Source organism: Heloderma suspectum, chromosome 7 (assembly GCF_057233095.1).
Source record: "Heloderma suspectum isolate Gila_16-S chromosome 7, 16-S_ref, whole genome shotgun sequence".
Lineage (NCBI taxonomy): Eukaryota > Metazoa > Chordata > Lepidosauria > Squamata > Helodermatidae > Heloderma > Heloderma suspectum.
In genome coordinates, this window is record NC_139464.1 from 45,338,513 (window position 1) to 45,366,197 (window position 27,685).

Genomic DNA, 27,685 nt, shown 5'->3' on the forward strand with positions numbered 1-27,685 from the left:
TATTTTTGTTTCGTTTCTTGGCTGCTGCCAGAATGTTGTCTTTTCCCACACAGTCTGGCTTCCTCCTTGCTTCTAAATGACCTTCCGGTCATTTGCAGAGGACTTCCAACTAACTAGTGCTGAGCAAGGTGCTTCAAAGAACTAACAGCAAAGCTTAAAGAAAAATAGCCCAGGATTAACAAAGACTGTTCCTGCTGTTCTGGAAGTCCTCATTTGTTCTCAACAGGGGCCCTTGCTAATCCTTGGCTATTAGCTCTTTGAGTCACTAGTCTGAGAGTTGGTTAGTTTTGGGCAGCTGTTGGAGGCAGGAGTAAAAAGAAAAAGCGTAATTGGGGCTTGTCATTCTGCTCTGGAGTTGCTGCTCAGTCACAGCTAAAGTCTACCTGCTGATGCTCCCATGCAGGCACGTCTAAACCTCAGTAAAGATCACAATTTACTTCTGTAGTGTGTGTGTGTTAAAAATAGGACTACAAATGATTTTTTAAAATTTCATTTTCTTCAAAGAACTTTATTTGATTTGAGGTTGGTTTTCAGTCTTCCTTCTGGGTAACAAGAGGGGTTGCAGATATTTGAAAGTGCAGCTCTGAATATTATTTGTGGCTTGGCTTTGTCAGTTGTATTCATGCTTATTTGTGAGTAATTGAGCTGGAATGGTGAGTGACTTCTGATTGTGGGAGGTCTGTAGATTCCTGAAACTGACTGTTATTGTGGCTTGTAATTTTGTGGTGCTCTTCTTGCAACCTATGAACATTTACTTACATGGGATCAATTCATGTCAGTGGGACTTACTTCTGAGTATACATGCAAAGGATTGTGCTGTACTTTTGAGAGTGCCAGATCACCCTTTGGCTCTGTCCACTGCTGGAATGTAGCCCCCTGCCCTCCCTGAAGGAAGTTTAGCATGTTTCCTAATTCATTAGTTCATTTCTTTTTTCTAGGATTGTCATGAGAAAATACGGGTTCTGTCCCAACAAGCAGCTGCTGTTGTGAAGCAGGAGGGGGGTGATAATGATCTCATTGCACGTATTCGTGCTGATCCCTACTTCAGCCCTATCCAAGGTCAGCTGGAAACTCTCCTGGAGCCCACATCTTTTACTGGACGTGCTCCTCAGCAGGTAAGAAGGACAAAAAAAGACTGAAGACCTTATAACGTTGCTGTGTGCTCTAGTCATCCTAAAGCAGGGCTGTGGAACTTGTGGCCTTCCAGCCTAGCCAGTAGTGAGGGATGCTGGGAGTAGCAGTTGATCAACAGGCATGACCATTTCCCCCTTTGTCTCCCCTTGCACCCATTTTTATTACTCCATTTGATACAAGAGAGCTATGGCTATTAGACGGTATAGAAATGTAATAAATAAAGTTCATCTGTTGCTGCTTTTTTCCCCTTCTGCCGTACTCTCCCTTGTACCTGGACCAGCTTTCCCTCCTATTCAGTTAAGCTGTTTCCTTCATCCATTGCTGCATGACTTTCTCCTGAACTATTCCTGACATTTTATTCTAAATGGCGTGCCCCACCCTACCTTACTGGTTTAATGTGATTTGGGAGCTCTGTAGATTGGATCAGGCAATTCTTTGTGTACAATGCGTAGTGCATTGTTAGTCCTATGTAAACATTCTTCAACAGGAGCAGTATGTGCAAAATTCTTGGCATATCTCTTGAAAGAATTTGTTTCTTGTACCACTACCATTTCCTCTTAGTTGTTAACTGGTAGGCTTTGGGCAGTGACAAATCTATGTATCCATTTTTTTCCCTTTACCTGTTCTTCCTGTACCTTTTGATCCAAGCCTTTCTGAGTTACTTAGCGGTGTGTAAAACAGTAAGAGTGGAATCCTATGCATGTTTAGACAGAAAAAAAGGCCTACAACTCTCAGAATGCTCCAGCCAGCATAGGATTGCTGGTTAATATGCTAGGGCTAGTAAGTACTTGATCCAGATTATTGTTCTAACCTTTTTTCTCCTTTCCTTCACAACAGGTGGCAAGATTCCTGAAAGAAGAGGTCCACCCAATGCTGACCCCTTATCAAAACAAGATGGGTGTGAAAATGGAGCTATCTCTTTGAATTAGCGTGTCATTTGGGCATGTGTGGAAAGGACAATAAATTTTTTTAAATGCCTATATCTGAAGTATGAATTTGGTCTTAGATGTTTCTGCAACATGTCTGGAAAATCATATGGGCAGATAATACTTCTGGAGAAAAAGTGAAAAAGTCAATTTAAATACTTAAATTGTAATTGCAATTTTCAAAGGTTCGCACTCTGGTCAGGAAAACAAACCTGAAACACTATTGCAGATAGCAATTGCAACTGTCAGCCAAAACAAGAGAACCTATAAAATATGGTGCAGTGTTTCTTGGTACAATATGTTCAACTTGCTGGCTACAAAACAGGAGTGGCTGAAACATACAAAGATATGAAGCCATTGTCTGCTTAGAATGAGCCGCACTGAAACTAGAGAGGTTGGTATTATTTATTTATTTATTTATTTATTTCATTTCTATACCGCCCAATAGCCGAAGCTCTCTGGGCGGTTCACAAAAACTAAAACCAAACAACACACAATAAAACAATTTAAAATATATAGAACATTAAAACCACAATATAACAATGCAACCACAATAAAACCTAGCAGCAGTGCAGGAGTTTAAAATACAGATTTAAAACAGCAAAGATAAAAATTTAGAAAGCTAAAATGCCTGGGAAAATAAAAAGGTCTTCACCTGGCGCCGAAAAGAGTACAATGTAGGCGGCAGGCGAACCTCACTAGGGAGCTCATTCCAGAGCCGGGGTGCCACAACAGAAAAAGCCCTCCTCCTAGTAGCCACCCGCCTCACTTCCTTTGGCAGGGGCTCACGGAGAAGGGCCGCTGATGATGATCTTAAGGTCCGGGCAGGCACATATGTGAGGAGGCGATCCTTCGGATAACCTGGCCCCAAGCCGTTAAGGGCTTTGAATGTTAACACCAGCACTTTGAATCGGGCCCGGAAATGGACTGGCAGCCAGTGCAGCTGGAAAAGTACTGGCGTAATATGAGCTCGCAGGCCAGTCCCTGTTAACAATCTTGCTGCCCTATTTTGGACCAGCTGAAGTTTCCGGACCGTTTTCAAAGGCAGCCCCACGTATAACGCATTGCAGTAATCCAGACGAGAAGTTATCAGAGCATGGATAACTGTAGCTAGGCTATCTCTGTCCAGATAAGGGCGTAGTTGGTATACCAGCCTAAGCTGATAAAAAGTGCTCCATGCCACTGAGTTCACCTGTGCCTCAAGTGACAGTTCTGGATCCAAGAGCACCCCCAAACTACGAACCTGATCCTTTAGGGGGAGTGCAACCCCCTCCAGAACAGGTTGAATATCACCTAGCCGGGCAGACGAACCACCCACTAACAGTACCTCCATCTTGTCTGGATTGAGTTTCAGTTTATTAGCCCTCATCCAGTCCATTACTGTGCCCAGGCACTGGTTCAGAACAGCCACTGCCTCACCTGGTTTTGATGAGAAAGAGAGGTAGAGCTGGGTGTCATCCGCATATTGATGGCACCTCAGCCCACACCTCCGGATAACCTCCCCCAGCGGTTTCATGTAGATGTTAAACAGCATGGGGGATAGAATAGAGCCCTGTGGAACCCCATGGCACAATTGCCATGGCACAGAGCAATAATCCCCCAGCACCACCTTCTGGAATCAGCCATCCAAGTAGGAGCGGAACCACTGTAGTGCAGTGCCTCCAACTCCCAACCCAGACAACCTATCCAGAAGGATACCATGGTCGATGGTATCGAAAGCCGCTGAGAGGTCCAGGAGAATCAACAGGGTCGCACTCCCCCTGTCCCTCTCCCGGCAGAGGTCATCCCACAGGGCGACCAAGGCAGTTTCCGTTCCAAAACCAGGCCTGAAGCCCGATTGAAATGGATCTAGATAATCCGTTTCATTCAAGAGTGCCTGGAGCTGTCCTACAACCACCCGCTCAAGCACCTTGCCCAGGAAGGGGATGTTGGCCACTGGCCAATAATTGTTAACATCCTCTGGGTCCAGGTTAGGCTTTTTCAGGAGTGGTCTAATTACTGCCTCTTTTAAAGCGGCAGGCACCACTCCCTCTCTCAAGGAGGAATTTACAACCTCCTGGACCCAGCGGACAACCCCTCCTTGTTTGATTTAATAAGCCATGAAGGGCAAGGGTCAAGCACACAAGTGGTCGATCGGACTTGGCCAAGCACCTTGTCCGCATCCTCAGGCCTCAGTAACTGAAACTCATCCAATAAAACTGGACCAGACGGTGCTCTGAACGCCTCTACCAATGGAACTGCATTAATCGTGGTGTCCAATTCATGACGAATCTGAGCGACCTTATCCTCAAAGTGCTGCGCAAACTCGTCACAGCGTGCTACCGAGGGTTCCACCGTCTCTCTCCCTGGCCCAGAATGTAACAGGCTGCGAACCACTCGGAAAAGCTCCGCCGGGCAACACTGAGAAGATGCAATGCTGGTGGAAAAGAACTGCCTCTTTGCCACCCTCACCGCCACAGAGTAGGCTCGATAGTGGGCTCTTACCTGTGTTCGGTCAGACTCAGCACAAGTTTTCCTCCACCTGCGTTCTAGCCGTCTCCCCTCTTGCTTCATTGCCCTCAGCTCAGGTGTATACCAAGGAGCTGGCCGGGCTCTGCTCAGAGGGAGAGGGCGCTTGGGTGCGATCGTGTCAACCGCCCGAGTCATCTCTGCATTCCACAGAGCGACCTGGGCTTCGACAGGAGCACCAGCCATACCAGCAGGAAAATCCCCCAGAGCCCTCTGGAATCCATCGGAATCCATTAATCTCCGGGGGCGGACCATTTTAATAGGTCCCCCACCCTTGCAGAGGGGAAAGGCCGCCAGAAGTCTAAACCTCAGCAGGAAGTGATCTGACCATGACAAAGGGACAGATGTTAATTCCTCTACTTTCAGATCACCATCCTCCTGCCCAGTCGAGAAAACCAGATCAAGCATGTGTCCTTTTATATGCGTTGGGCCAATGACATGTTGGGACAGCCCCATGGTCGTCATGGCGGCCATGAAGTCCTGAGCCGCCCCGGATACAGCGGCCTCGGCATGGAAGTTGAGATCCCCCAGGACCATCATCCTGGGGGTCCTCAACACCAAGTCCGAGACCACCTCCGTCAGCTCAGGCAGGGAGTCTGATGGACAGCGGGGTGGGCGGTACACCAACAGAATCCCTAATCTGTCCTGGGTACCCAACACAAGGTACAGACACTCAAGATCTGTACTCGAATGAGCAGGAAGCCTGGAGAGGGAGATTGAATTCCTACAGACCACGGCAACCCCCCCTCCCCGACCCTCAAGTCGGTGTTGGTGCTGCACTGAGTACCCAGGAGGGCACAGCTGGGAGAGAGTGACCCCTCCCAGTTCCCCCACCCAGGTCTCAGTAATACATGCCAGGTCAGCCCCCTCATCCACAATCAAATCATGGATGAGGGAGGTCTTATTTTGGGCCGACCTGGCATTCAGCAGCAGCACCACCAGACCCGAGGGCAGACTGGTAAGGCTGCCAGGAACCATCAGGTTGGGGGAAGAACCAGAAGAGGGGACAGCTGTAAGGTGTCTAGCCCCTCTTCTCCTCAGCTGGCCTGTTAATCCCCCAACGCCATACCTCCCCCTGCCCATGACCACAGTTATGGTGGCACCTCCCCCACCCCCTGAGTTGTCCAATAGTCCTCCCAGGCACATATTAAAATATTAAGATATAAAATATACAACAGTTTAAAAGAATATAAAAGAGATAAAAGAGAACAGCAGCTAAGAAGGAGCAGATAGTCCACGTTTGCCCCTTCCCCTGGTCTTTAAAGCTGCTGCCCTCTGCTGCTGCTGGTATGACTTCAAAGAGTTCATGCACACAAACAAAATAGGGTTTTTCTAGATTTACTAAGCTACTACCAAGACAATTTCATAGCCAGTGAGGAAATATACAATTAAGACTGCAATCTTAAGGTTCCTGGAAGAGCATCCCAGGGACCATAGGATGGTGCAGATCTTCTCTGCCCATGGAGAGAGAGATCTACCCTCACAGGCCTCCTGTGTGCTGGTGTGGAAACCTCTGTCCTTGCTGCTCCACTATCAGTGCTCCAATGGCAGAACCTGGAAAAGGGAATAGTCCTTGGCGAATCCAGGCAGTCCTTGGACCTGCTGGATCCAAAGCCCTCCCATTACCCCCAAAACATCCCTGGAATGAGGGAAAACATATGCCAGCCCTAGATCTGACATACTTATTTTCCATCCAGTCTCATTGGCCCCATTCTGCCCTACTGATGCAAACCTGGCAGGGCTTGGGATTTGATGGTTCCTCCACTGTGGATTTTCCCTCCCCCTACCCACTTTGGATTGTTCCTCCCCCTACCCACTTTGCATTGTTCCTCCCCCTACCCACTTTGGATTGTTCTGTAAAATGATCAGAGTTCCTGTTGAGGGTGCCTTTCTGAGCTATATATACAGGCTCAGCTGGTCTTTTCAGGATAAGGTTTCTGGGTGTGGTTGAGCCCTGTGCTGAAAACAGGCTTTAGACCTGTGGGCTGTCTGAGGCCCAAGCCTGACCTAGAAACTTTCACTGGAGTGTACATATATAGTTAGCTTTCAGAATCTAAAGATCTGACATTTTGAGGGGCCTGCAGGGGTCCCCAACAAGGCAGGAAAAGACTGGACCAGACCATAGAGATCTACAGAAAGGAATGTATAGGAACAGTGCTACAGGAAAGCATAGTAGCCTGCAGCACAGTTTTCATGACCTGCAAGAGGCTTGCGGGGCATAGAGTTAAAAATAGAGTTGCAAACGGGGACTGGTTTGCCCTGATTCTCTTCTCTCTCCCCCATTTTACCCTTTGTGAGGGACAATAAAAGCACAGCGTGTCTGTGTGAAAGTCAATAACGCACCAAGGCATTCTGCGTTCAATGGAGCTCTGGTTTAGGCTGGGAGTGGGGTTTAAGGGAGCACAGCAGTTTTAACTAGATTTACCTTTGCTACTACCTGTATGGGGGATTTTTTTTTTTTTTTAGCAGAATAAACATCCATAGACAGAAAGTGATGCAGGAGAGGGAAGGTGTAATTTCCACTGCAACATTTTAAGGCATTGTTTTAACAATCCTGGTTGTTGTACAGTTCATTAAACTTTCTTTAATAGATAACACTGAACTACATTACAGGGTTTTTGTAAACTACTCCCCCTCAGCTTTAGCTCACATTGCATAATATCACGACGACATTGGTGGTGTCGCTGTAAAGCAGTTTTTTAATTAACCTCCAACTTGCAATATTAATGGTGGGCTATATTATAGAGCTGTCATATGCCTCAATTTCTCAGTGGCCTCTCTATGCTCCAATTTGTAGGGTGGGGATAACAACAGAAGGCTACATTGAATGAGTATCGGAAACCAACATGGCCCACCACCCCCAGCCTGCAGTATAGCGACAATAACAATATTTCTGGTGCAATCTTATGCATGTTTAGACAGAAAAAGTCCTACAATTCACAGTATACTCCAGCAAGGCTGGCTGGGGTTTGCTGGGAATCATAGGACTTTTTCTGTCTAAACATGCATAGGATTGAGCCTTTATTACATTTTTATGCCACCCAGTAAGCAAAGATCTCTCAGCTGTTCACAAAACAAAACTTTGAACCATAAAATACTGATACAAAACATAAAAGGCTGTATTCGTAGCCCATTTGTTAATGTTTAAAATCTAAAATAATGTTTTCTTTTTCTCTGTCTCTCTCTCTCCCTCATACACACACACACACACACACGAGAAATAAGAGGAATTTGAAAGAGCATGGAGTCCTACCTTCGATTCTACCTTTTTTGGGTGGGGAGGGGAGACCCGGAGAGACTATGCTGTGCTGCCCAAACCCAGCTTCACTAAAGTCTTAGTCTACACTAAAGATTTCTCCCCTGTTTCGTATGGGCAGCTGTCACTTTTTTCCCGGGGCGAGGGAAAATGGCGTCCAAAGGAATCAAGACTCCGCATTTATACGCTACGAAAATTGTCATCCTAATTCCCCCTTTCAAGTCCTGGTTTAGAAGTACGTAGCAACTACACTTCCCGTAATGCTTCGCGTTGCCCTCTTTCCCCCTCCCCTCCCCCTCCCCGGTGCTGCGCATGCGTTATGGATTAGGTAGGCGCTGACGGGAACGGGATGAGGGGAGAAGTCAGAAGCCGTGTACGAGGTAGGTTTGCTTCGCGTGCGGAGGTGGGTGCGTGTGAGGGAGAGGCGGAGTGCGATGCCCTTCACCGAGGGAGCAGGAGAATAGGCGGCAGCGAGCGAGGAGAGGGGGCGGTTCGTGTGGAGTGAACGGGGAGGCGGTGACGATTAAGGAGAGACACGGACTCATACACAGACGTGACGGAGCGGGCGCTGGTTGGTGTGTGGACAGACTGAGGGCCAGGCCCTCCCTCGCCGTGACGGGTTGAGGATGGGAAGCCGGAGAGTAAACAAAAGGATTGGCCCCGGCAGGCCTAGGGCCAAACAGATAGTTGGACGAGCTGCCAAAGGCAGGTGAAGGACCGGACTGACGAGTCATGCGGTGTAAATGTGGGTTGGGGAAACCGGCAGGCTGGGCATGGAGTGGCAGGAATCCTCGAACATCTCCGTTCCTCCCCCTCCTCCTCCTCATCTTCTCCGATACCGGTAAGGTCATTAAGAAACTGATTAAGAAATTATTAAGACCAGGGCTCAGGCTGGTCAGGAAGGAGACGACGCTCTACAAATCTCTCGGGAAAACTGGAGAGGGACTGGGAGGCATCCTGTTCCGCGGAGCAACGCCACAACTGATAGTAGGCACCTGGTCTAAACGAAAACCGACAGAACGTGTTAGGATTAATTCTTAAGTCCCCTTTCTAAAACAAAACAAAGCAAAGCGCCGCGCAGATAAAAGCTGATGTCAGTAAGAACAAGTATACCGGAACTGGAGTATCCCTGCTCATAAGGCTTCTACTTGTAATGCCTTTATGAGGGAAAACTAAAATGTCAGAAAGTAGTGAGCAGCTCTCCAGAACGTCTCCTGTGGCTGGATGCTACGCAAAGTGACAGGGGAGAGGGAGGAAGAGAAAGCTGCACATGATGAAAAAGTTCCAAACTCTGCCGTTTGTAACAGTCTTAAGAGGGAGTGCAGGAACTGTTATGCAGGCTTAATTAGATTAGAATGCTTTTCAGCTAGCACAATCTAATCGAATTCACTCAACATTACACCATTACCCTACTGGAGCTTTGGGATGTTTTTCTTTTTCTTTTCCAATGAACCAGCACAGCTACCTATGATTTTTGTATGTCTTGTAATATGTGGGAATGGGGAAAAGAGGGTTAGGTAGGAAGTGTGTAACCAGCTAAGGAGATCCTTATCTTCTTAATGACAACATGGCTCTCCTTTGTTCTGTCACTTGAATAAGTGTATATTAACTAGTTTGTATTATGGGGAATATTATATAGAGGAGACTAGCATGACATTTTTAAGGGATGCCCCTGTAAAACTGAAGTGTTAGTATTTCATAAGAGACACCAGCTTTTGCACACACTCATATTGACATAAAACATCCTGTGTAGTGCTTTTTTCTCTACTAATCCTGCTGCTGTAATTCTCACTCCCAGTTTTTCTGCTACCTATCTCCATCTATTCATACTTCCTCTAATTATATGTTTAAATCCTATCTAATTCTGCACTAGTCACTGTAAAAACACACCTATTTTTTTTCTAGAAGGGACTGTGCAGACAGAACTAGGCTTATGTGTTTTACCTTAGCCCATGAAGCAAGATATCCCATTCCCTCATTAGTTTAACAAATACTCAGAAGCTGTCCACAATGTATATGCAGGTCTATGCATATTAGTGCTGTGAGGTGTATTCTCCCCCACCCCACAAGCAAATTCCTGTTTGCAAGTATTTCACCTACCTAGCCTTTCCTGAAAGAACCCGTTTGTCTTCTGCATTTACTCTATGAATCTGCAGTCTCTCTGCTCCTGTTCCTGTTGAGAATGAGATTTTCATCTATACAACCACCTGGCATTAGTTTGGCCTTTCCCTGCTTTTTTGCTGCAATACAGAGAATCATTGCAGCTTAAGAGAATCAAATTCAGATGAAGCATAGCTTTTGAGCTTCAATACCTTTGATCTGTTTCCCCCCCCCCAATAAATTGATTAGGATTCATACTATGTGGGTGTAGTTAGTTCTGGTAAATTCTAAACCTCAAGCTACATTTTATGAAAAGGTTATGTTTCCCTTTAATCTGGAGTGATAGTGATATTCTGTATCTCACAGAAAGTTTTCTTTTTGTTGTGTCTAGTGACTCACAGGTCTACTCTGCAGTTTTGTGACTCACTTTTTAAAAAGCTTTCATGGTTAGATTTAATTGGGGTTGTTCCATGCCTCTTGCATGCTCTGTATTTATTTTGGGTTTCACTAATTTGTTATGTGTCCCAGACTTTCAGATATCTGTCTTTCAAATTTTCCCCCTTCCTCCCACCCCCTGCAGTGCCATCTATTTCTCCCTTTGAGGTTGCTTATTGCAAGTGATCAATCACTTGGCCTTTTCAACTTTAGCAGCCCAACCTTATGCATGTTTTCCTAGAAGTAAGTCCCACTAAGTTCAGCTGGACTTACTCCCAATTAACCATATATGATTTTATTGTAACAGCCTGATCCTTCAGTCAGTGTGACTGACTTCTTAGTAAGTGTAGGATTACTATGCTAGGTACATTTATTTAGGATTAAGTCCATAGAACCCAGTGGGATTTATTTCTGCGTAAATATGCATAGAATTGAGCTACATGTGTGTATTCCTTTTCTTAAGAGCCATGACACCACTACACTGTCTGCTTAATTTCATCAGTTACTAGGAAAAGAGAAATCAAATGTTTTATGTAAGTCCTTATGCAAGAAAATACAGAGAAGGGAAAACCTCCAGGGAAAATGTACCAGAATAACTTGAGCCTTTGTGAGATCGAATACTACCACAAACGTATCTAAGATCAGATGACAAAATTCTTCTAGTGTGGTGTTTGTTTGGTATTTCTTACCTACAAAAAAGTAAAGGTTAGTTGAATTTCAGCAGTTTAGTTTCTTTAGATTTCAGAATTTCAACCTTCAGTTTAATTGTCTAATGTTCTACTTTGTGACCTTCTGTTGCAGTGATGTTTGAGAGAATATAAAAGCAACAGTTGTGCCCTGAAGAAAACAAGCTTATTTTCCTGCTATGTAATGAGGCAAAAGGAAACAGTATTTGGGATTAATTTTCTTGTGTAACATAATTCTTTGAATTTATAGGGGTATTTTGCAGTTCAATTCATTATTCTGATGCAGCATTGGAAAAGGCCTGGTTTAAACATTCAGTGTTGGTACTGAGGAATTTGATGTGGTTTTCAGCTCTGTGGAGGGCTGGTTCCTAAAACGTTGATCTAGCTCATAGGAGCTGGAAATATTTTTCCAGTTCTGTGCTGCTACAGAACTAGAAGATGAATTAGAAAAGATCCCTGTGGTTGGAGACAGACAGAACCTACTGCATGTCAGTTCCAAAAAGGAAATTGCTTTCTTTCCATTCATAATGAGCCAGCGTGGTGCAGCGGTGAGTGTTGGACTGGGAGCTGGGAGATCCATGTTCTAGTCCCCACTCGGCCTTGGAAGCTCACTGGGTGACTTTGGGCAAGTCACAGACTCTCAGCCCAACTTACCTCACAGGGTTGCTGTTGTAAGGATAAAGTGGAGAGCAGGAGGAGGAGAATGTAAGCTGCCTTGTAAGCAGAAAAAAGGTGGGATATAAATGCAATAAATAAATTAATTAATCAGATAAGTTAGAAATAAGGAATTCTACAGTGAGGTTCTGATGACTGAGCTTGTCTTAACAATGTAAGATCAACAATTTGCCGGTCTTGTTTTAATAACAATGTATTGTATCAGGAATATGAAGATTACAAGTTCAGTTCCTGTTTTAGAGAAAGCCAGGGGATGTAGTGAGCCAACTTGTTTCGTAAACTGCCCAGAGAGCTTCAGCTATTGGGTAGTATAGAAATGTAATCAATCAATAAATAAATTGTGTGTGACCTTAACTACAAGAGGAGATTGGAGTTCAAATGTCAGTTCAGCCACAGGATCACTGAGCGGCCTTGAGCATTTACACTCCATCAACTTCAGTTCCTGAAAAAACAAAAGTTTTCGGGCTTAAGTCTAACAGAAAATTCCTGACACTGGCTATAGCTAGACACATGAAGACTGGTAGTGAACATTATTTAGAGGAGAAAGGTCAACCTTGCCAAGATGCATTCACCTCCTCAGCCATCCTGCAGGTGTAGAAGAAATACATTCCCCAAACTCTTCTTCCAATAGTTTACTTAGGGGCATTTTGAGAGGTAGCCATATTAGTTTGCTGCAGCAAGCATAATCTTATAGCCCTTTAAAGACTAGCAGATTAATGTTTGCTCAAGATTTTTTGAACCAAAGCCATGCAATCTTGCATCTGATCAAATGGGCTCAAGTTGGCAAAAGCCACAATCAATCTGAGTTTTGATGGTGTCACAAGACTTTTATTTAGTTAAGGGCTAATCATCTTCTGTTTCACTATACAGCGTTCCAAACTGGGACTTGTTGTGTGTGGGATTCTAGTGGTGTCATTTAAAACATCTATGCAAAAGCCCATATTTGCTGAAACAAGTACATCACTCTTAAGTCTGCAGAAAGCAATTTGATTTACGAAATCAAATCACAATGGATGTTGTCCTGATCCTGACCCTTGCCTCTGCTCTCTGTTACTGCTATGTTGTGGCAATATATCCGTTTCCTATAAATGCCATTAATTCCTCAAGTTAATATTTGGTTTCTGCATATGGAGGAGGAGCTCCCTTCCCAACTTCAGTTAAACCAACAAAGCAGAAGACATTCTTGACAGATGCAATAAATGTAGATGGAGGGAGTGGCCTTAATATGTCCTTGATTTGTCACAACCCTGCTTTTTGCAACATGATACTTAGCTTTTACAAATTCCACATGTCAGGTTGAACAATTTATTTTGTTTGCATGGGCCCAGCTCGGTTTAGGAAAGACCTAAAGGACTGAAGATTTTAAACATATTTATCTTGAGTCAGTTGCTTCTCTCTGTAATGTATATTTTTAGTGAGATCACTTAGAATTATTTTAATAAAAATGAATTCAGTCAATGATACATTCATATCCATAAGTAAGGCTGCAGTCTTGTGGACCCTGAGAGAGTGTCCCTGGGCATAGGATGTTTCACACCTCCCCATCTGTGGACAGTGAGAGAGAGGTCCAACCTCAAAGGGGGAGATCCAACGACGCAACTCCCCTCCCAACTTCCATGGAAGTGCCCGCAGCCTTAGGATCTCCTATGGAGCTCCAGCCATTAGAGGTGAAAAGGCATGGGCTTGTTGGGGGCAGATTGTTGGAAGGCTTGGATCTGCAGGGATGAATGAACACCAGCCCTTTAACTAACATACGTAATTTCCCTCCCAGTGAGAGGGAAATCATAAAAGTTAAAAAAAAAAAAAAAACCTGAAAAAAAGGAGTGGGGGAGAGAATGCTTATCCCTCCCTTCTGGCCCAAGTCGGGCAAAGCTTTGGATAGGGTGGTTCTTTTGTCTTCAGATCATACCACTACTAGTGCTCTGCCCATTAACTTAAATCACATTAAAAAAGAAATACAAAGATCTCTTGTACATACATCAACTAAACAGCAATCAGATCAGCTTACAACACTGATAGTATTTTTTTTCATGAAGTTTATTCCTATATATCAGTCATCATGAAAATACTTTGTGGCTTTATTACTCTCTCAGGATTTAAAAATGGCAGTTATTTTACACATTATGTCGTATCCATCACTTTTCCACTACTATTTTTGGTCATATACACAGATTTTCACAAGCATTTTTGCTCTTGCTAATAAATTGCCAACTGTTTTATACTTTATACAATTAAGTTATTCAGCAATACAATCTGTGGTGTAAGTTCTAAAATGCCTCTTTTTATTTATACTTTATACAATTAAGTTATTCAGCAATACAATCTGTGGTGTAAATTCTAAAATGCCTCTTTTTATTTATTGATAACCCCTGAAACATATTTCCAATATTCTTATGTTACTTTGCCACCAAACATGTAAGAATTTTACATTGCTGTTATGCTATGCTAATTTTATTGCCTTCCTAGGTCGTTTGCACTCTCTCGCTCTCTATCTCTGTGGCATTCGGGAACTGTAGCAAGAATTAAATGATAGAATATTTAGTACTGTGTATTAAACTAGTGCACAAGTCTCTTGACTGGAAGGCATCTATCAAATAACCTGGGCTTGTTGGCAATTTTTGTAGCTAGGGTATTTGCTACAGCTCTTGTGGTGTTCTTTGTTTAATAAACAAAGCTGGTTTACCTTGGCTTTCCTCTTGAATCCAGGTACTAAAGACACTTTTATAACATTAGTGCAGGTTATGCTGCCTAGCAGTTTGAGAAAATTGACTTGCTCTGGGCTCTTAATCACTTGAATGAACTGTCATTGTGGGAGTGTATTTAGGTATGCAATGACACATAGATAAGTAGGGAGACCTTGATATTAACATCCAGCAATATCCTGGGTTTTTAATGGTGTGGCCTAATATTTATCTTAGCAAAGAATTGAGCAAGGGTACCATGAATCTTGTTTGCTTGTGGTTTAAGCTGTAAAAACCAGCATAAAATATTTAATAGACTTATAAAAATCACTAAGATGTTTTTAATGGTGGAAACACAATCCTGAGTAATTGACCAGCTCTTCGTGAGAAAGGAATTTAGTTTAAGTTTGACATATTTGTGATGAAATCCCAGATTTCTGGCTGGGTTACAGTTCTCTTGGCTCCTTCAACATATAGCCTCTTCCAGCCTTCCAGATCATTAGGTGTGATTCATCCACCCTCCTGCGCAACTCTCCTCTAGCAGTGCTGTGTTTTCCTGCATGTCTTCCTCTCTTTGTCAGGTGTAAAAAGCAGTTGCCAGGGAATGTTCCATAGCAACCAAAAGCAGGAAAAACCTGTCCACCTGGTTCAGTGTATTTAATATTCAGCTATATAAGAATATGTTTAGTGAGTTGTGTGGAAGTTGATAGGAAGAGTGAGGACTGGTGACCGAACAACACATTAGACATTGCTGCCTATTATTCAGGTGGATAAAGAAAGCTGCCCTATTCTCTCATAAATGTTTTCTTATTTTGGTGTGGAAAGAACCTTAGTAGCAGGAATCTCTCTCATACTTACCCTCTTCCACATTCCATATTATACATCTGATGGAGTAGATTCTATTCTGTGAAAGTACATGCCACAATAAGTCTTTAAATGCCATAACAACTTTTGCAACAACAGACTAATACGCCTACTCTTCCAAGTTTGTTTTCTTTTTGCTCCTTCATGTACACTATTCTTCTCAATATATAGAAGGTAGGAGGTAAGAGTTCTGACCACAGTAAACCAAGGCAAATTAAGGGGCAAAAAAGCCAGTAAAAGATCTTTCACCCTAAGTTTAATCAAATACATACAGAGAAAGCCATATGGGACTGGAAACAATTCTATCTTACGAAACTACGTGCAAACCATATTCAGCTGTATAAGGGTTAAAAGGATGACTTTGTATATGAGCTAGGACTGAGCCAAAACTATCCATTCAGGCTTGGTTTAATTTTATGTGTTCTCAAAAATAAAGACAATACAAATGTCTTTTCATTATATTTCTGACAGCTGCTTCAGAACCTTAGCAATTTCCCCTCCAAATTCTGGACACAAAACACTGCTCAGGAACTGTGAGCAAAAAGCCTGAAACTGCTGTACAGCCGGGGACTTAATAGAACACTGCAAAATAGATTTATGAACAGGATTGTCCAGCTGGCCCAGGACTAGCATACTATTATTATAATAATTTATATAGCTCTTTGAATGTATGAACTGTTCTAGAATCTTTATCGAATTATTTTCTTGGAGTAGGTCCTTTCCCGTTTTTCAGGTAAGAAACACCAATCAACACTGAAAGCAAGTGAATGACTAGGCTACCTTGTGAGTCCTTTGGTAACCAAGATTTAAATCCAGGCCTCCCAGCATAATTGCATAATTTTGTGTGCATGTTTTGTGGAAATCTGAACTTCTAGTGAGTATTTTTCATTTCTTGTCACTATTCAAGGTGAAAATGGGATGACAAATCCAGATAGGGAGAAAGCAATGGGAGAAAGCAATGGCTTTGCTGTGAAGCCTGATTCTATCCTGCTGGGCTGGCCAACTGCTCCCACTAGAACAAATGTTCATATTGAGAAATACAAGGTTTGTCACTGCTCATCTTTGTGAGGGCCTGTCTATCTTGTTTCTTGCAGTAATCTCCAACTTGAGACCCTGAATCGCTTCAGTCCCAGAAATGCCTGCTTTTTCCCATGAAGGGCAGCAAATACTGAAGCTCTGAAGGATACTGTGTCAGGTTTGTATTTGTACTTGATAGTATACACCAAGTAATAACTGTCAAGGGAAACATGTGTAGGATGCTTCATTTTTACTCAGCTGTTCAGAATTGTTGATCTCTCTGCACCTGCATATCTCTCTAGGTCCTGTTTCAGCCTCAAGCAACAGAAGTTAGTCATCCTTGACTCTATTTAATTGTCTTGTAGGCACCCATTACACTTGAGAAACTGTCCTTTAAATTCAACGTGTCCAGCCTGTTGTTCCTAATCCTGTTTGTTTGACCCATTTATTACTGTATGCTTATACACTGCTTAATCCACATGAATAATGCTCAACTCTATTCCCTAGGGTAGACTAAGATTTGCTATCACAAAAAATGAATGGAGGTGGAGATTATAATTTTAATAACCTTAGAATGCAGCTGAATGGTTATCTTGTCCAATTCTTAGCATATGTTTAAAATGCATTTGTTTTCTTGGTGAAAATAGTTTCCTATATTGTGAACTAAGTTTTAGAAATCCTAAATTATGTATATTTTACAGGGCTGCCTCCTGATGAAAGCAATTTTACAAGATTAATTGTTTAAGTTTTCATCAAGTAAATCTGCTACAAATAAAACAAGTGTTGTCGCAGCCTGTGTTGTCGCAGCCATGGGCAGCACCATTCCTACCGTTCAGGCCACTGATTCTAGAAGAGCTAGGCATCCCTTTCTTCAAAGCCACCCTGTAGGTCTGTAAATATTGACCAAATCACTTGCTGCCACTGATGTCACCCTTGTTCCTGTTCCTAGAGCATCCACTGTTCAGGAACCCAAACAAATTCAGGTGTAAAGTGAAAGCAGAAGTGAGGAGAACACCAAAGGCTGCACACTCATTGTCTCTGCTCATGCTTATCAAATCACGATTTGCGGTTACGTGTGAACTGGGTCATAGTCTTGATTATGTTTCTCTTGGAATATACAGATAAATATATATCGTACAGAGAGATGTAATTGAACTGCAGTGGTGGCTCTGAATAGAGGGAGCTAACTGGGAATTGGCTGGGTGTATCCTGCATAATTGGCTTGTCCCGAGCATTAATTTTATCCTCTCTTTCTCCCTCTGTATTTTGCCTCCATCTATCTTGTGCAGGGCAGTGATTTTCTGAAGAGTCAAATAGCCACATTGTCTACATTCCACCATCACTATGTCAGGTAAGCTCTTTAAGCAATGTTAATAATTGTGATATTTTATCAGAGCCCTTGGCATTTTTTAAACCTTACTAGTCATACCATTTTTATCAACTTGACTTCCATTAACTGCATGTTATCATACACTCTTTCCTCATTAGATTATTAAATTAATTATTTTGCACCTTCAGATAGTCATTTTTATTTCCTCTTTCTTTTCTATCTTAGGTTGTTCATTATATGGACACCTTGCCTAGAACCACAGGCATATGTTTCAGTTGCTTTTCTTCTGCTCTCAAACATAACACTCAGGAAACCTGAGTGATTGCATTTTTAAGCTACCCAGTAACCAGAGTTCCCTGGGTGGTGTAGAATACATTAAAAACAAAAAATAAAACAAGGAAACTCAGTGAATAAAAACAGCACGTAATGAACCCAAGGTAAAGCCAGCAGCAAGGAGTTAAAAAAACTACCGCACATAAAACCAAGGCAAAATAAGAGTGCTAAAATCTAAAAACATTAAAACAGTCCTTAAAATGCCTGGGAGAATCAAACAGTCTTCATCTGGGGCTGAAAAGATCATACTATAGGTGCTAGGCAACCTTCTCTGGGGAGACCATTCCACAAACGGGGTACCACCACCTCTCTCGTAGCCACCCACCTCGCATTACTTGGCAGGGGCACCTGGAGGAGGGCCTCGTGATGATGACGACATTAGGGTCTGGGTAGGTAAATATGGGAGGAAACACTTCTTCAAGTAAACTGGCCTCAAACCATTTAGGCTTTAAAGGTTAAAATCATAACTTTGAATTGGGCCCAGAAACGGACTGGCAGCCTGTGCAGATCACAAAGTACTGGCATAATATGATCGTCTTGGCCAGTCCCAGTTAGCAATCTAGACACCCTATTTTGGAGTAATGGAAGTTTCCAGGCTCTTTTCAAAGACGTCATTTAGTAGCACAGTATATGTAAATCAGTGCTTTGTAAACCCAGATTTTATGAGTGTTGAAGGCTACTTGTGCAATGGAGCTTTCTTCTTTGTGGTCTCTGTGCATCACGCATATGGGCACTGAGCCTGTGCGAAGCCTTGATTCGGGAACTTCTATAGCTGAGGAATTTTTGGCAGGAACCCTTCCCCCACCATCCCACTGTGCATATTCCAGTGGGTTCCCACTCAAACCTTCAGTTCCTCGTCGACCACCATTGTGGTAGTACTGGACTGAGGGGTCTTCTTCGTCTTTGGACTGTGCTGAGAGATTTTTCTAGTTAATAATTTTTTCCTACTTTCTCTTCTTTCTCTCCCTAGTATTCTTTCTTTACAGTTATCCATTTGATTTATTAATCTGCCTCAGTTTAGGCGATCACTTGATCGTGCAACACCTTAGGGCATTTGGCCATAAAGGCCCCTTTTCAGAAATGTGTTCTCTGTGGGAGTAAACTCCCTCCCACAGATGGTCACTCACTGTGCCTGCTTTGTCTCGGTGAAGTACATATTATAGAGGCCTGTCACCACTGTAAGTCCTTTAGCAAGCAAGCTAGAAAAAACCATGCCGACAGGCTCATGGCGATTGATTGGGAAAAAGTGTTAAAGGCAGCAGATGCACCTAGGAAACCGATGGCATCAGGGACAGGTGGCACTACGGGTGGAGATAACCCTCCTCTGGAGGAGATTGTTGAGAAGTCGGTGATTTCATCCTGTCAGTCAGCTCTGGCTCTAGCCATGGGCTGCTCTGACCCGCCAACTCCGGGCCGATCTTTGGAAGTCTCTTTAGCAAATAAAACATCAAAAAAGGCGAGATCTTCCCATTCTTTGGAAGCAAAAAAGAAAAAGAGGTAGCAATCTAAAAAAGCCACCTCTCCAGTTAAGTCGCCAGTTCGTTTGCCATCTCCTTCTCCGATATTGGATTCGCCAATTCCAATGGTTTCAGCACCTCCGGTATCGACATCGGTACTGGTACTGATGGTTTCTATTTTGAAAGGTGAGATAAGAGATTTGACACCGACCAGATATCGAAGTGATGCTGTCAGGGTGCCGGTATGGGAACGGAACCGTGGGTTATCCCCACAATCAGTCTGCTCAGCTTATTCCCTAGAGGGCGAAGGAGCACCTGCCCCTAGATGAATGTAACTTAGAGAGAGATCATGATCTCCCTACTCCAACTGGGATCAAGGATCGGACTGGTCTTTTCCACTGAGACATCACCATGATTGGGATGACTGGAATGACTACCGTCACCATCCCTATCATTATGGTCATTATCCCTTTCAGGGAGCAACGTGACATTGCTGGGAATATTCTCCTCCAGGTCGAATGTTGAGTGCAGAAGTTTGTTATGCCACCACCACTGCCTCCGCCAGTTGTGAGGGTGCCGCCTGCTGTTTTGCCACTGCTTGCTCCTCAGCTTCCACCACTCTCTATTCAGTCATCAGTTCCCAAGGTGTCTGGGGTGCGTAAAGCTGATGAGCATGGAGTAGCTTCACCACTTCCTCAAGCAGAATCTTCTAGAGATAGTGCAGGTTCGCAGGGATTCCTCTTGTTCCCCAAGGGAAGACTATCAATCAGACTCTGCCTCGGTCTCATCCATACCGTTATCACTGTCATTGCCTGACAGTGCAGTGGGCTCTCAGGACCCATCCTCTCCTTCAGAGGACATGCGACATTTTTCTGAACAAGTTTCCAAAATGGCCCAGTCAGTAGGTTTTGAGACTCAGCAACTGGTACTGAGAGTCAAAGCTCGGGTATTTGATGTTCTTCATACTGACTCTAGCACCCTGGTGGCAATTCCCTTTTTGCCAACTTTACTTCAGACAGTACAGCTTTCTTGGAAAGCACCCTCCTCTAATGACTCCGACTTCAAAGAGACTAGAGACCATGTATAGGATTCAGGAAAAGGATGCGAGATTTTTATTTATTCATCCTCCACCTAACTCGGTCATTGTGGAATCCCCGCAGGGAAGATCTAATCAAGTCCATTCTTCTCCGATAGACAAGGAGGGCAGGATATTGGATTTAATGGGCAGACATATATATTCTTCTGCCTCCCTTTGTTTAAGAGTTACGAACTACCAAGCAGCCATGGCGAGGTACCAACTCTTTTTGTGGGACAAGATTGGTTCCTTATGTGACTGTCTTCCAGACGATCAATGGGATTTGGCACGTGTTTTGCAGTCGGAGGCGACTAAGTTTGCGAGGCCACAAATTAATACTGCTTGGCACCAAGCAGATTGTGACACCAAAGCAATGGTGGGAGCTATAGCACTCCAACAACACGCATGGTTGAGGTTGGCAGGCCTCACACAAGAGGCACGCTCCTGGATTGAAGACTTTCCATTTGATGGAAGGGGTTTATTTAACTCCAGGACCAGCAAAGCCATGGATACTATTCAGAAGGCAAAGACCACAGCACGGAAAATGGGATGGTTGCAGGCACAGCTAGGTTTTAGACAATGCAGTTGGTACTGGCAATTGTCTTTCAACCAACCTCAATCTCATTTGGATTGGCAGACACACCAGCAGCTACCTTCTCAATAGAAACATCAATTTGGCTTGATGTCTCGTTTTCCATTGTCTCGCAGGAGAATGTGAAGAAACAACACCTCTGACTGCCTGATTCTAGTACCTCATTTCCTGGACCACTCTCCTCCCTTTGGCTCCCATCTCGTGGCCTTTTTTCCAGCTTGGCAGCGAATAACAACAAACTTCTGGGTCCTCATTATTTGTCGAGGCTACAAAATCAAGATTAACATTCTTCCACCCTTTTCAGGCATCGCAGTGACAACTTCATCCCCTTTGCTCCTAGAGGAAATGGACAACCTTGTTTCAAAGGGCGCGATCACATCGGTTCTTCCAATGGAGATGCACGGGGGGGGGGGTACTCCCAATATTTCGTGGTGCCCAAAAAGGATGGTGGACTCTGACCAATTCTGGATCTCAGACGGGTCAGTGTGTTCATTCCACCCAAAAAGTTCAGAATTACTATGTTGACTGATCCTACCCTTGCTCCAGAGAGATTTGTTTGCAACCATTGATCTGAGGGATGCATATTTCCACATTGCAATAGAGGAGCTCAGCCAGCGTTTTCTCCACTTCACTGTCAACAGTCTTGCTTACCAGTTCAGGGCGCTGCCTTTCAGGCTCACTTCAGCTCCACGGGTCTTCACAAAATGCATGGTCTTGATGTGTGCCCACCTCAGGCTCCAAGGAATACAAGTCTATCCTTACCTCGATGATTGGCTTCTGGTTGCTCAGTCAAAGATCCATCTACAGAAGACCATCCTGTGTACACTGGAGTTGTTGGAAAGCCTAGGTTTGTGTGTGAGCATGAAGAAATCGGTTTTGGTGCCATCCCAAATTGTCAGATTCATCAGAGCCTCCATAGATTCCCTGGAAGGTCAGGCATTTCTTCCTCGAGACTGAGCACAAGTGTTACAGCAACTCACATCAGATGTTCTAGCCTACCATACCATTCAAGCTTACCCGATACAGGAACTACTTGGGCTGATGGCTGGTACCACTGTGGTGGTATCGTATGCCCGCCTTCACATGAAGATATTGCAGCATTGGTTCATCAGGGCATTTGACCTATGCCAAGACTCCCACAGAGTCAAGTTATGGCTTCCTTGAGACTTCTGGTCAGAGCCAGTGTCGCCCTGGCGGCGTTATGTGGAGTCTCCGTGGTACGCTATCTCAAACAGCTTTTAAAAGGTTGAAAAACCTTTTCATCTTCCCCTGGAATGAAAAGGGGAGGTAAGAGCAGCATCTGGATGAAGTCTTGGAAGAGTAGCCCTTTTTGTGAAGCAGCAGAGGGGCTGGGCTCCGAGGCTAGTCTGCCAGAGCTTAATCACCATCCAAAGTTGTTTTGAAACTCCTATCTAATTAGGAGAATTCAGGGCTGACGTGCTCCAATGTAGTTTTTAGTGTTTATGGACTAAGGAATACCAGCAATATTTGAGGACCTACAAGATTTATTTAAAAAGAAGGATGACAACACCAAGGAGGAGAAAAGGAATAGGACTGCCGCTGACCCCCACACACACACCTCCCTTGGCAAAGGCTTCAAGAAGCGATGAAAATACAGAGGAGTTACTTGCTCTGATAAAAACTTTGTCTTTGCAATTTGCTGAACAGGCTAAGAGACTGGATACAATTCAAAATTCCATCACCACCCTGCAAGGGGCTGTGGACTTAACAACTCTTGGCAAAAAATGAAGACAAAGGTTAACAAGCTACACAATCAAGTGACAGTGCGGGAGACTGTCTCGCAAGCTTTTCACAACAATTTTTCTGCAAGAATCTCCCAATTGGAGGCTTTCACACGCAGAGCAAATGTGCGTATTATTGGTATCAAAGATCTATCTACTGATGTAAATTTGCTTACTTTTGTAGATAAGCTCCTGCATGAGATACTTCCTTTGTCATCTGATTATGTACTTGACATTGAGCATACATTCTGCATGCCAAATGCTAAAGGGACTGACTATACGATTATAGTTCAATTAGCAAGAATCTCCACAAAAAATCATATCCTGCATTTGGCAAAACCGGGGGGAAATCTTTTGGGGGGATCAAAACAAGATAGAGTTATGTTATTTCCAGATTACACCAAATAAGTTGTTGATAAAAGAAGGCTATTTACAAAGGTGAGAAACGTGGCAAAACAAATGAATTTACAATATCATTTAAAATATCCTGCTACGTTTTGCATTTTTTCTGAAGGTCAGATGAAGACGACGTTTCTAAATCATGAAATGGCGGAGGCGTGGCTAATCGGAAAAACATGCGAGACTTCTGCTCCAGCCCCATGAACTGGAATTTACAAACATGTTTTGTCAATTGGCTACGTTTAGTCTAAGATCCAGGCTAGGCCAGAGATAGCTGATTATATCTATCTGTTCTTTTTCTTTCATCCTTTTTCTTTTTTTCTTCTTCTCTTAAAATGGATATGATAGACTGTATTTAAATCTTCTGTGTGAGGGTGTACAGAAATGTTCACACTCATTTATATATTTAGAAATGATACTATCTAAAATGTGGATAGTATAAAATATGTTATTGATTGTTCTATTTTTTAATCCTTTATAATCTCTTTCTTTTCTTTTTAATTATTATCAATATTATGATACTAGGATTAGTAAATATTTCTGGCTGGTTGTTCTTAAGTTTTATCAGTATATAGTAGCTAAAAGGTATGATATGGCCAATGGAACTGAATTGTAAGCTTGCTTCTTTGTTATAAGCCTGAAGATACAATATTGAAATTGATTACTTATGCTGTATTGACCTGTAAGATTGGTATAATTTTTAAGTAGAGTGATATTTGAAATTTATGTGTAATGTAGTTTAAATTTAAGTTTGTTATGTAAACTTCTGTTTATATTTTGCTTTGTTTTCCTCTGTTTTTGTTTTGTTTTTCTGTTTCCTTCTCCTTTGCCCCCCTCTCTCCTTTTTATATTATCTTCTTTCTTTCTCTCTTTTTTTCTCTATTTCATGATTGATGGGTCCTCTTAAGAATACTGTAATGTTGGAAACTGTAGAAGATGATTATGTTGTTGGTGTTCTTTGGTTCATTTATAAAGATAAAAGTAGAATAAAAAGTATTAGGGGGGGAAGTTATGGCCTCCTTCTGCGGTTAGGGCTTCGCTACACTAGCGGATGATGTCGTCAAACCTTTTATGGGGACTGCCCTTCCAGCTCTCCACTCCAACATTGACAGTCATGACAGATGCCTCCATGTTGGACTGGGCACCCACTACGAGCACCTCAAAGTTCAGGGACTCTGGTTGGAAGTGGAAGCGAGAAATCACATCAGTGTTCTAGAGCTGCTTGCAGTCCACAAAGCCCTGAAGGCTTTTGAAGTTGTCCTTCGTGATCATCTCATCCAGATTTCTTCCGACAACACGATGGTAGTATTCCACCTCAACAAACAAGGGGGACTCATTTGTTGCCATTAATTCAACTGACAATAAAAATCTTCAAATGGTGCATTGCACAGGACATCACTTTTGTGGCGATTCATATTGCGGACGAATACAGCATTTTGACTGACCATCTGAGACGCCCCTTTCTGGTCTCCCATGAATGGGAGCTCAGTTTGCAACAGCCTGTTTCACTGATGGGGTTGCCCCTCCTTGGACCTCTTTGCACCGGAGAAGAATGCTGCATGCTGCAGTTTCTGCAGCTGAGCAGGGAGAGGTACGGGGTCTCTGGGAGATGCCTTTGCCAGGAATTTGAGGGGACATTTCCTCTACATGTTTCTACCATTTCCTCTTCTTACCCAAGTGATAGTGAAGATAGAGAAGGACGAAGCGGAAGACATCCTGATTGCGCCTTGGTGGCCCAGGCAGCCTTGGTTTGCCAGACTCCTTCATTGGTCCAGAGGGGACTATCTTCGACTCCCATCGATACCGGTGCTGCTGTCCAGAAACAAAGGTGAAATGAGACACCATGATTTACTTACCTTATGTCTCACGGCATGGAGGATCCAGCAGTAGACTGGATAGACTTACCTGCTTTGCTCCAAGCTATTCTTGAGGCAGCTAGGAAACCTGCTACTAGAAAATCTTATGTAAGTGGATACGTTTTACTCTTTTCGCTCGGGACAGTGACTTCAGTCCCATCCACTGTACAGTACAGGATGTTCTGGAGTTTCTATTCTCACTTCATGAGCAAGGACTTAGAAGTTGGCCTCTGAGAGTATACGTAGCAGCTATTTCAGCTGCCCGCCTTGCTAACAATGTTTCTTCAGTTTCCTTGCATCCTCTGATCCATCAGTTTTTAGAAACTTTGCTCCTCCTGTGAAACCTCCGATACCGACACGGAGCTTGTCTATAGTGCTACATACGCTTACAAAGAAACCATTTGAACCGCTAGCTATAATGGATTTTTGTCTTCTCTCTCTAAAAGTGGCATTTTTAGTAGCCATCATATCGGCACGATGCTCTGGAGAGATATGCACCCTTTGGGTGGACAGCCCATATTTACGATTTCATAGGGACAAAGTTGTCCTTCATCCTGACATTGCTTTCCTGCCTAAAGTAATTTCAAGTTTCCATTTGGGTCAGGATATTGTTTGTCCTGCCTTTTTTGCCTCACCCTCAACAGTGCTTGAAAAGACACTGCATACTTTGGATGTTCGCAGGGCTTTGGCATTCTACAAAGCTAGGACGGAGGCGTTCCATCGATCCCACCATTTGTTTGTCTGTTATGGCGGATCTAAGAAAGGACTTCCTGTCTCCTCCCAGCGCTTAGCGTCTTGGGTAGTCCAAGCTATTAAATTATCTTTTGAACTGCGGGGCTTGGAGTTGTCTGGTTTGGTGAAGACCCACTCAACCAGAGTGACGGTGACATGGGTGGCATTTGAAAGAAGGGTTTCGATATCAGGTCTCTGTCGGGCTGCAACTTGGTTGACCCCTTCCACCTTCGTCAAACATTACCGTCTTGACGTTCAAACCAGAAGAGAGTGCTCATTTGGCCAGATGGTGTTGTCCGAGGTTCTTCGTTGACAATACCAACCCACCTCTGGGTACATAAGCTTGCTATTCACCCATATTTGTGATGCACAGAGACCACAAAGAAGGAAGTCAGGTTGCTTACCTGTAACTGGAGTTCTTCGAGTGGTCATTCACACAACCCACCCACCATCCCCGCTTTGGTGTCAATGTCATCTTGTTGTTGGTTCCTTGGTTTTAAGGGGGCCACATTTGGCAGTCTCCTGGGAACTGAGTTTGAGCGGGAACACATTGGAATATATACAGTGGGATGGTGGGGGAAGGATTCCCGCCAAAAAATCTTCAGCTATAGAAGTTCCTGAATTGAGTGAATGCACAGATGACCACTCGAAGAACTCCAGTTACAGGGAAGCAACCTGACTTTCCCTTCTCATCCCTCCTCCACATTGCAGCCCCTTGTACCCCCCACCCAAGCCATTCCTGAGGGTCCAGGGACCCCTCCAGAATGGCGTGATATAGAGAGTAAAGCTGCAACAGGAGGGGGAATTTGCATAAATTAGGCAGAGGTGTTTTATGTGAGCAGAGTTCAGCCCAGTTTTTGCCTATTTCACCCCTCTTACTACAGCCTCTTATGTTCAGTCCTGAAGGGTCCCCTAGTCCTAGGAACAGCTTTTGGGGGTACAACAAGGAAGAGGGGTGTTAATTTGGAGGTCTAATCTGAGTTTGAATTTGTACCTTTGCAGGTTAGATGGCAAAGCATGACCAGTGTAAAAAGCCACAGACTCAAGATTTTAACAAACAAATTAAGGGACCAGTCCTATGGTCACTAGACACTCTCTAGAGGGCAATAAGATTGTTCGGTTCCCAGAAACTGTGCTCCCCACCCCTCCCCACTGCTTTGTAGCTGATGCAGTCTCTCCATGCCAGCTATGTCTCTGTGCTCAGAAATGGAGTGCAGAGATGGGGAAAAGGGGGAGGTTCTGGGGGAGGGGAGGGAACCGCAGAAGCTGCTTTACCCAGCTTTCAATCAGGTCTCCAGGCCCCTTCCCTCCCCCTCACCAAAGCCATGCCTAGATGGGCAAAATTGCCTGTCTAGGCAAAAATGGAGGGTGGCTAGAGCACAGAGGAGAGGATCCCCTCTATGCTGTGACCACCCTGCATAGGTTAGCCAGCAGCCTCCGATTTCAGAGGCTGGCAACTATCTGGATAGAATTGTGCCCTAATTGGTTTATTGATATACAGTGCCTGAAAATAATATTCCCTTCATATAGAAAATAATATTATTAACTTGAAGACAGAGTAACATTAGTACTTAGAAAATATTGTAAATGTTCAGAGAAGGTCATAAGAAAGCAATTAACAAACAAAGCAATATAAATAGTTTAGGAATGTCTTAAGAACTATATTGAAATGTCATTGAGAAAGCAATCAAAACAATTCTAATAGTAATCCTAGGCCTACAACTCCCTCCAGCCCATACGTTTCCAGCTCAGTGAGTCCTTTCATCTCCATCAGAGTCGGAACAATAAGAAGGAAGAAAAAGCAAGGGAGGGGGAATTAAGATATCAAACAGTGGAGAGGTGAAGTGGGGTAAAGTATCTAGCCTCCTCCCCCCCTAAAAGTGATCC

At 43.6% G+C, this 27,685-nt stretch overlaps 2 protein-coding genes and 1 long non-coding RNA gene across 23 annotated transcripts in view; 2 read left to right on the top strand and 1 right to left on the bottom strand.

The window, feature by feature from the left end:
- ADSL (adenylosuccinate lyase) overlaps nucleotides 1-2,344 on the top strand; it is a 27,796-nt gene extending 25,452 nt beyond the window's left edge. The window contains exons 12-13 of the mRNA XM_084809906.1: nucleotides 939-1,115; nucleotides 1,972-2,344. Of these exons, the coding sequence (XP_084666032.1) occupies nucleotides 939-1,115; nucleotides 1,972-2,058 (264 nt within the window). The 3' untranslated portion in view covers nucleotides 2,059-2,344. The remainder of the gene's footprint in view (nucleotides 1-938; nucleotides 1,116-1,971) is intronic.
- The window catches only part of LOC146339665 (uncharacterized), a 22,277-nt gene extending 14,247 nt beyond the window's left edge, over nucleotides 1-8,030 (bottom strand). For both annotated transcript variants that reach the window (XR_014784294.1, XR_014784295.1), the window contains exon 1: nucleotides 7,822-8,030. This is a non-coding gene — a long non-coding RNA (uncharacterized LOC146339665). The remainder of the gene's footprint in view (nucleotides 1-7,821) is intronic.
- Nucleotides 8,031-8,150: 120 nt separating this feature from the next.
- Nucleotides 8,151-27,685, top strand: part of SGSM3 (small G protein signaling modulator 3) — a 59,772-nt gene continuing 40,237 nt past the window's right edge. For 13 of the 20 annotated variants that reach the window (XR_014784301.1, XR_014784299.1, XR_014784298.1 and 10 more), the window contains exons 1-3: nucleotides 8,151-8,204; nucleotides 16,360-16,460; nucleotides 17,572-17,633. Coding sequence is in view for 14 of the 20 variants with exons in the window: in XM_084809911.1 (XP_084666037.1) it covers nucleotides 17,627-17,633 (7 nt within the window). In the remaining 6 variants the exon portion in view is untranslated. Of the gene's footprint in view, nucleotides 8,666-16,359; nucleotides 16,461-17,571; nucleotides 17,634-27,685 lie in introns of all 20 variants that reach the window. The other 7 variants (XR_014784300.1, XM_084809912.1, XM_084809917.1 and 4 more) reach the window with 1 other exon arrangement.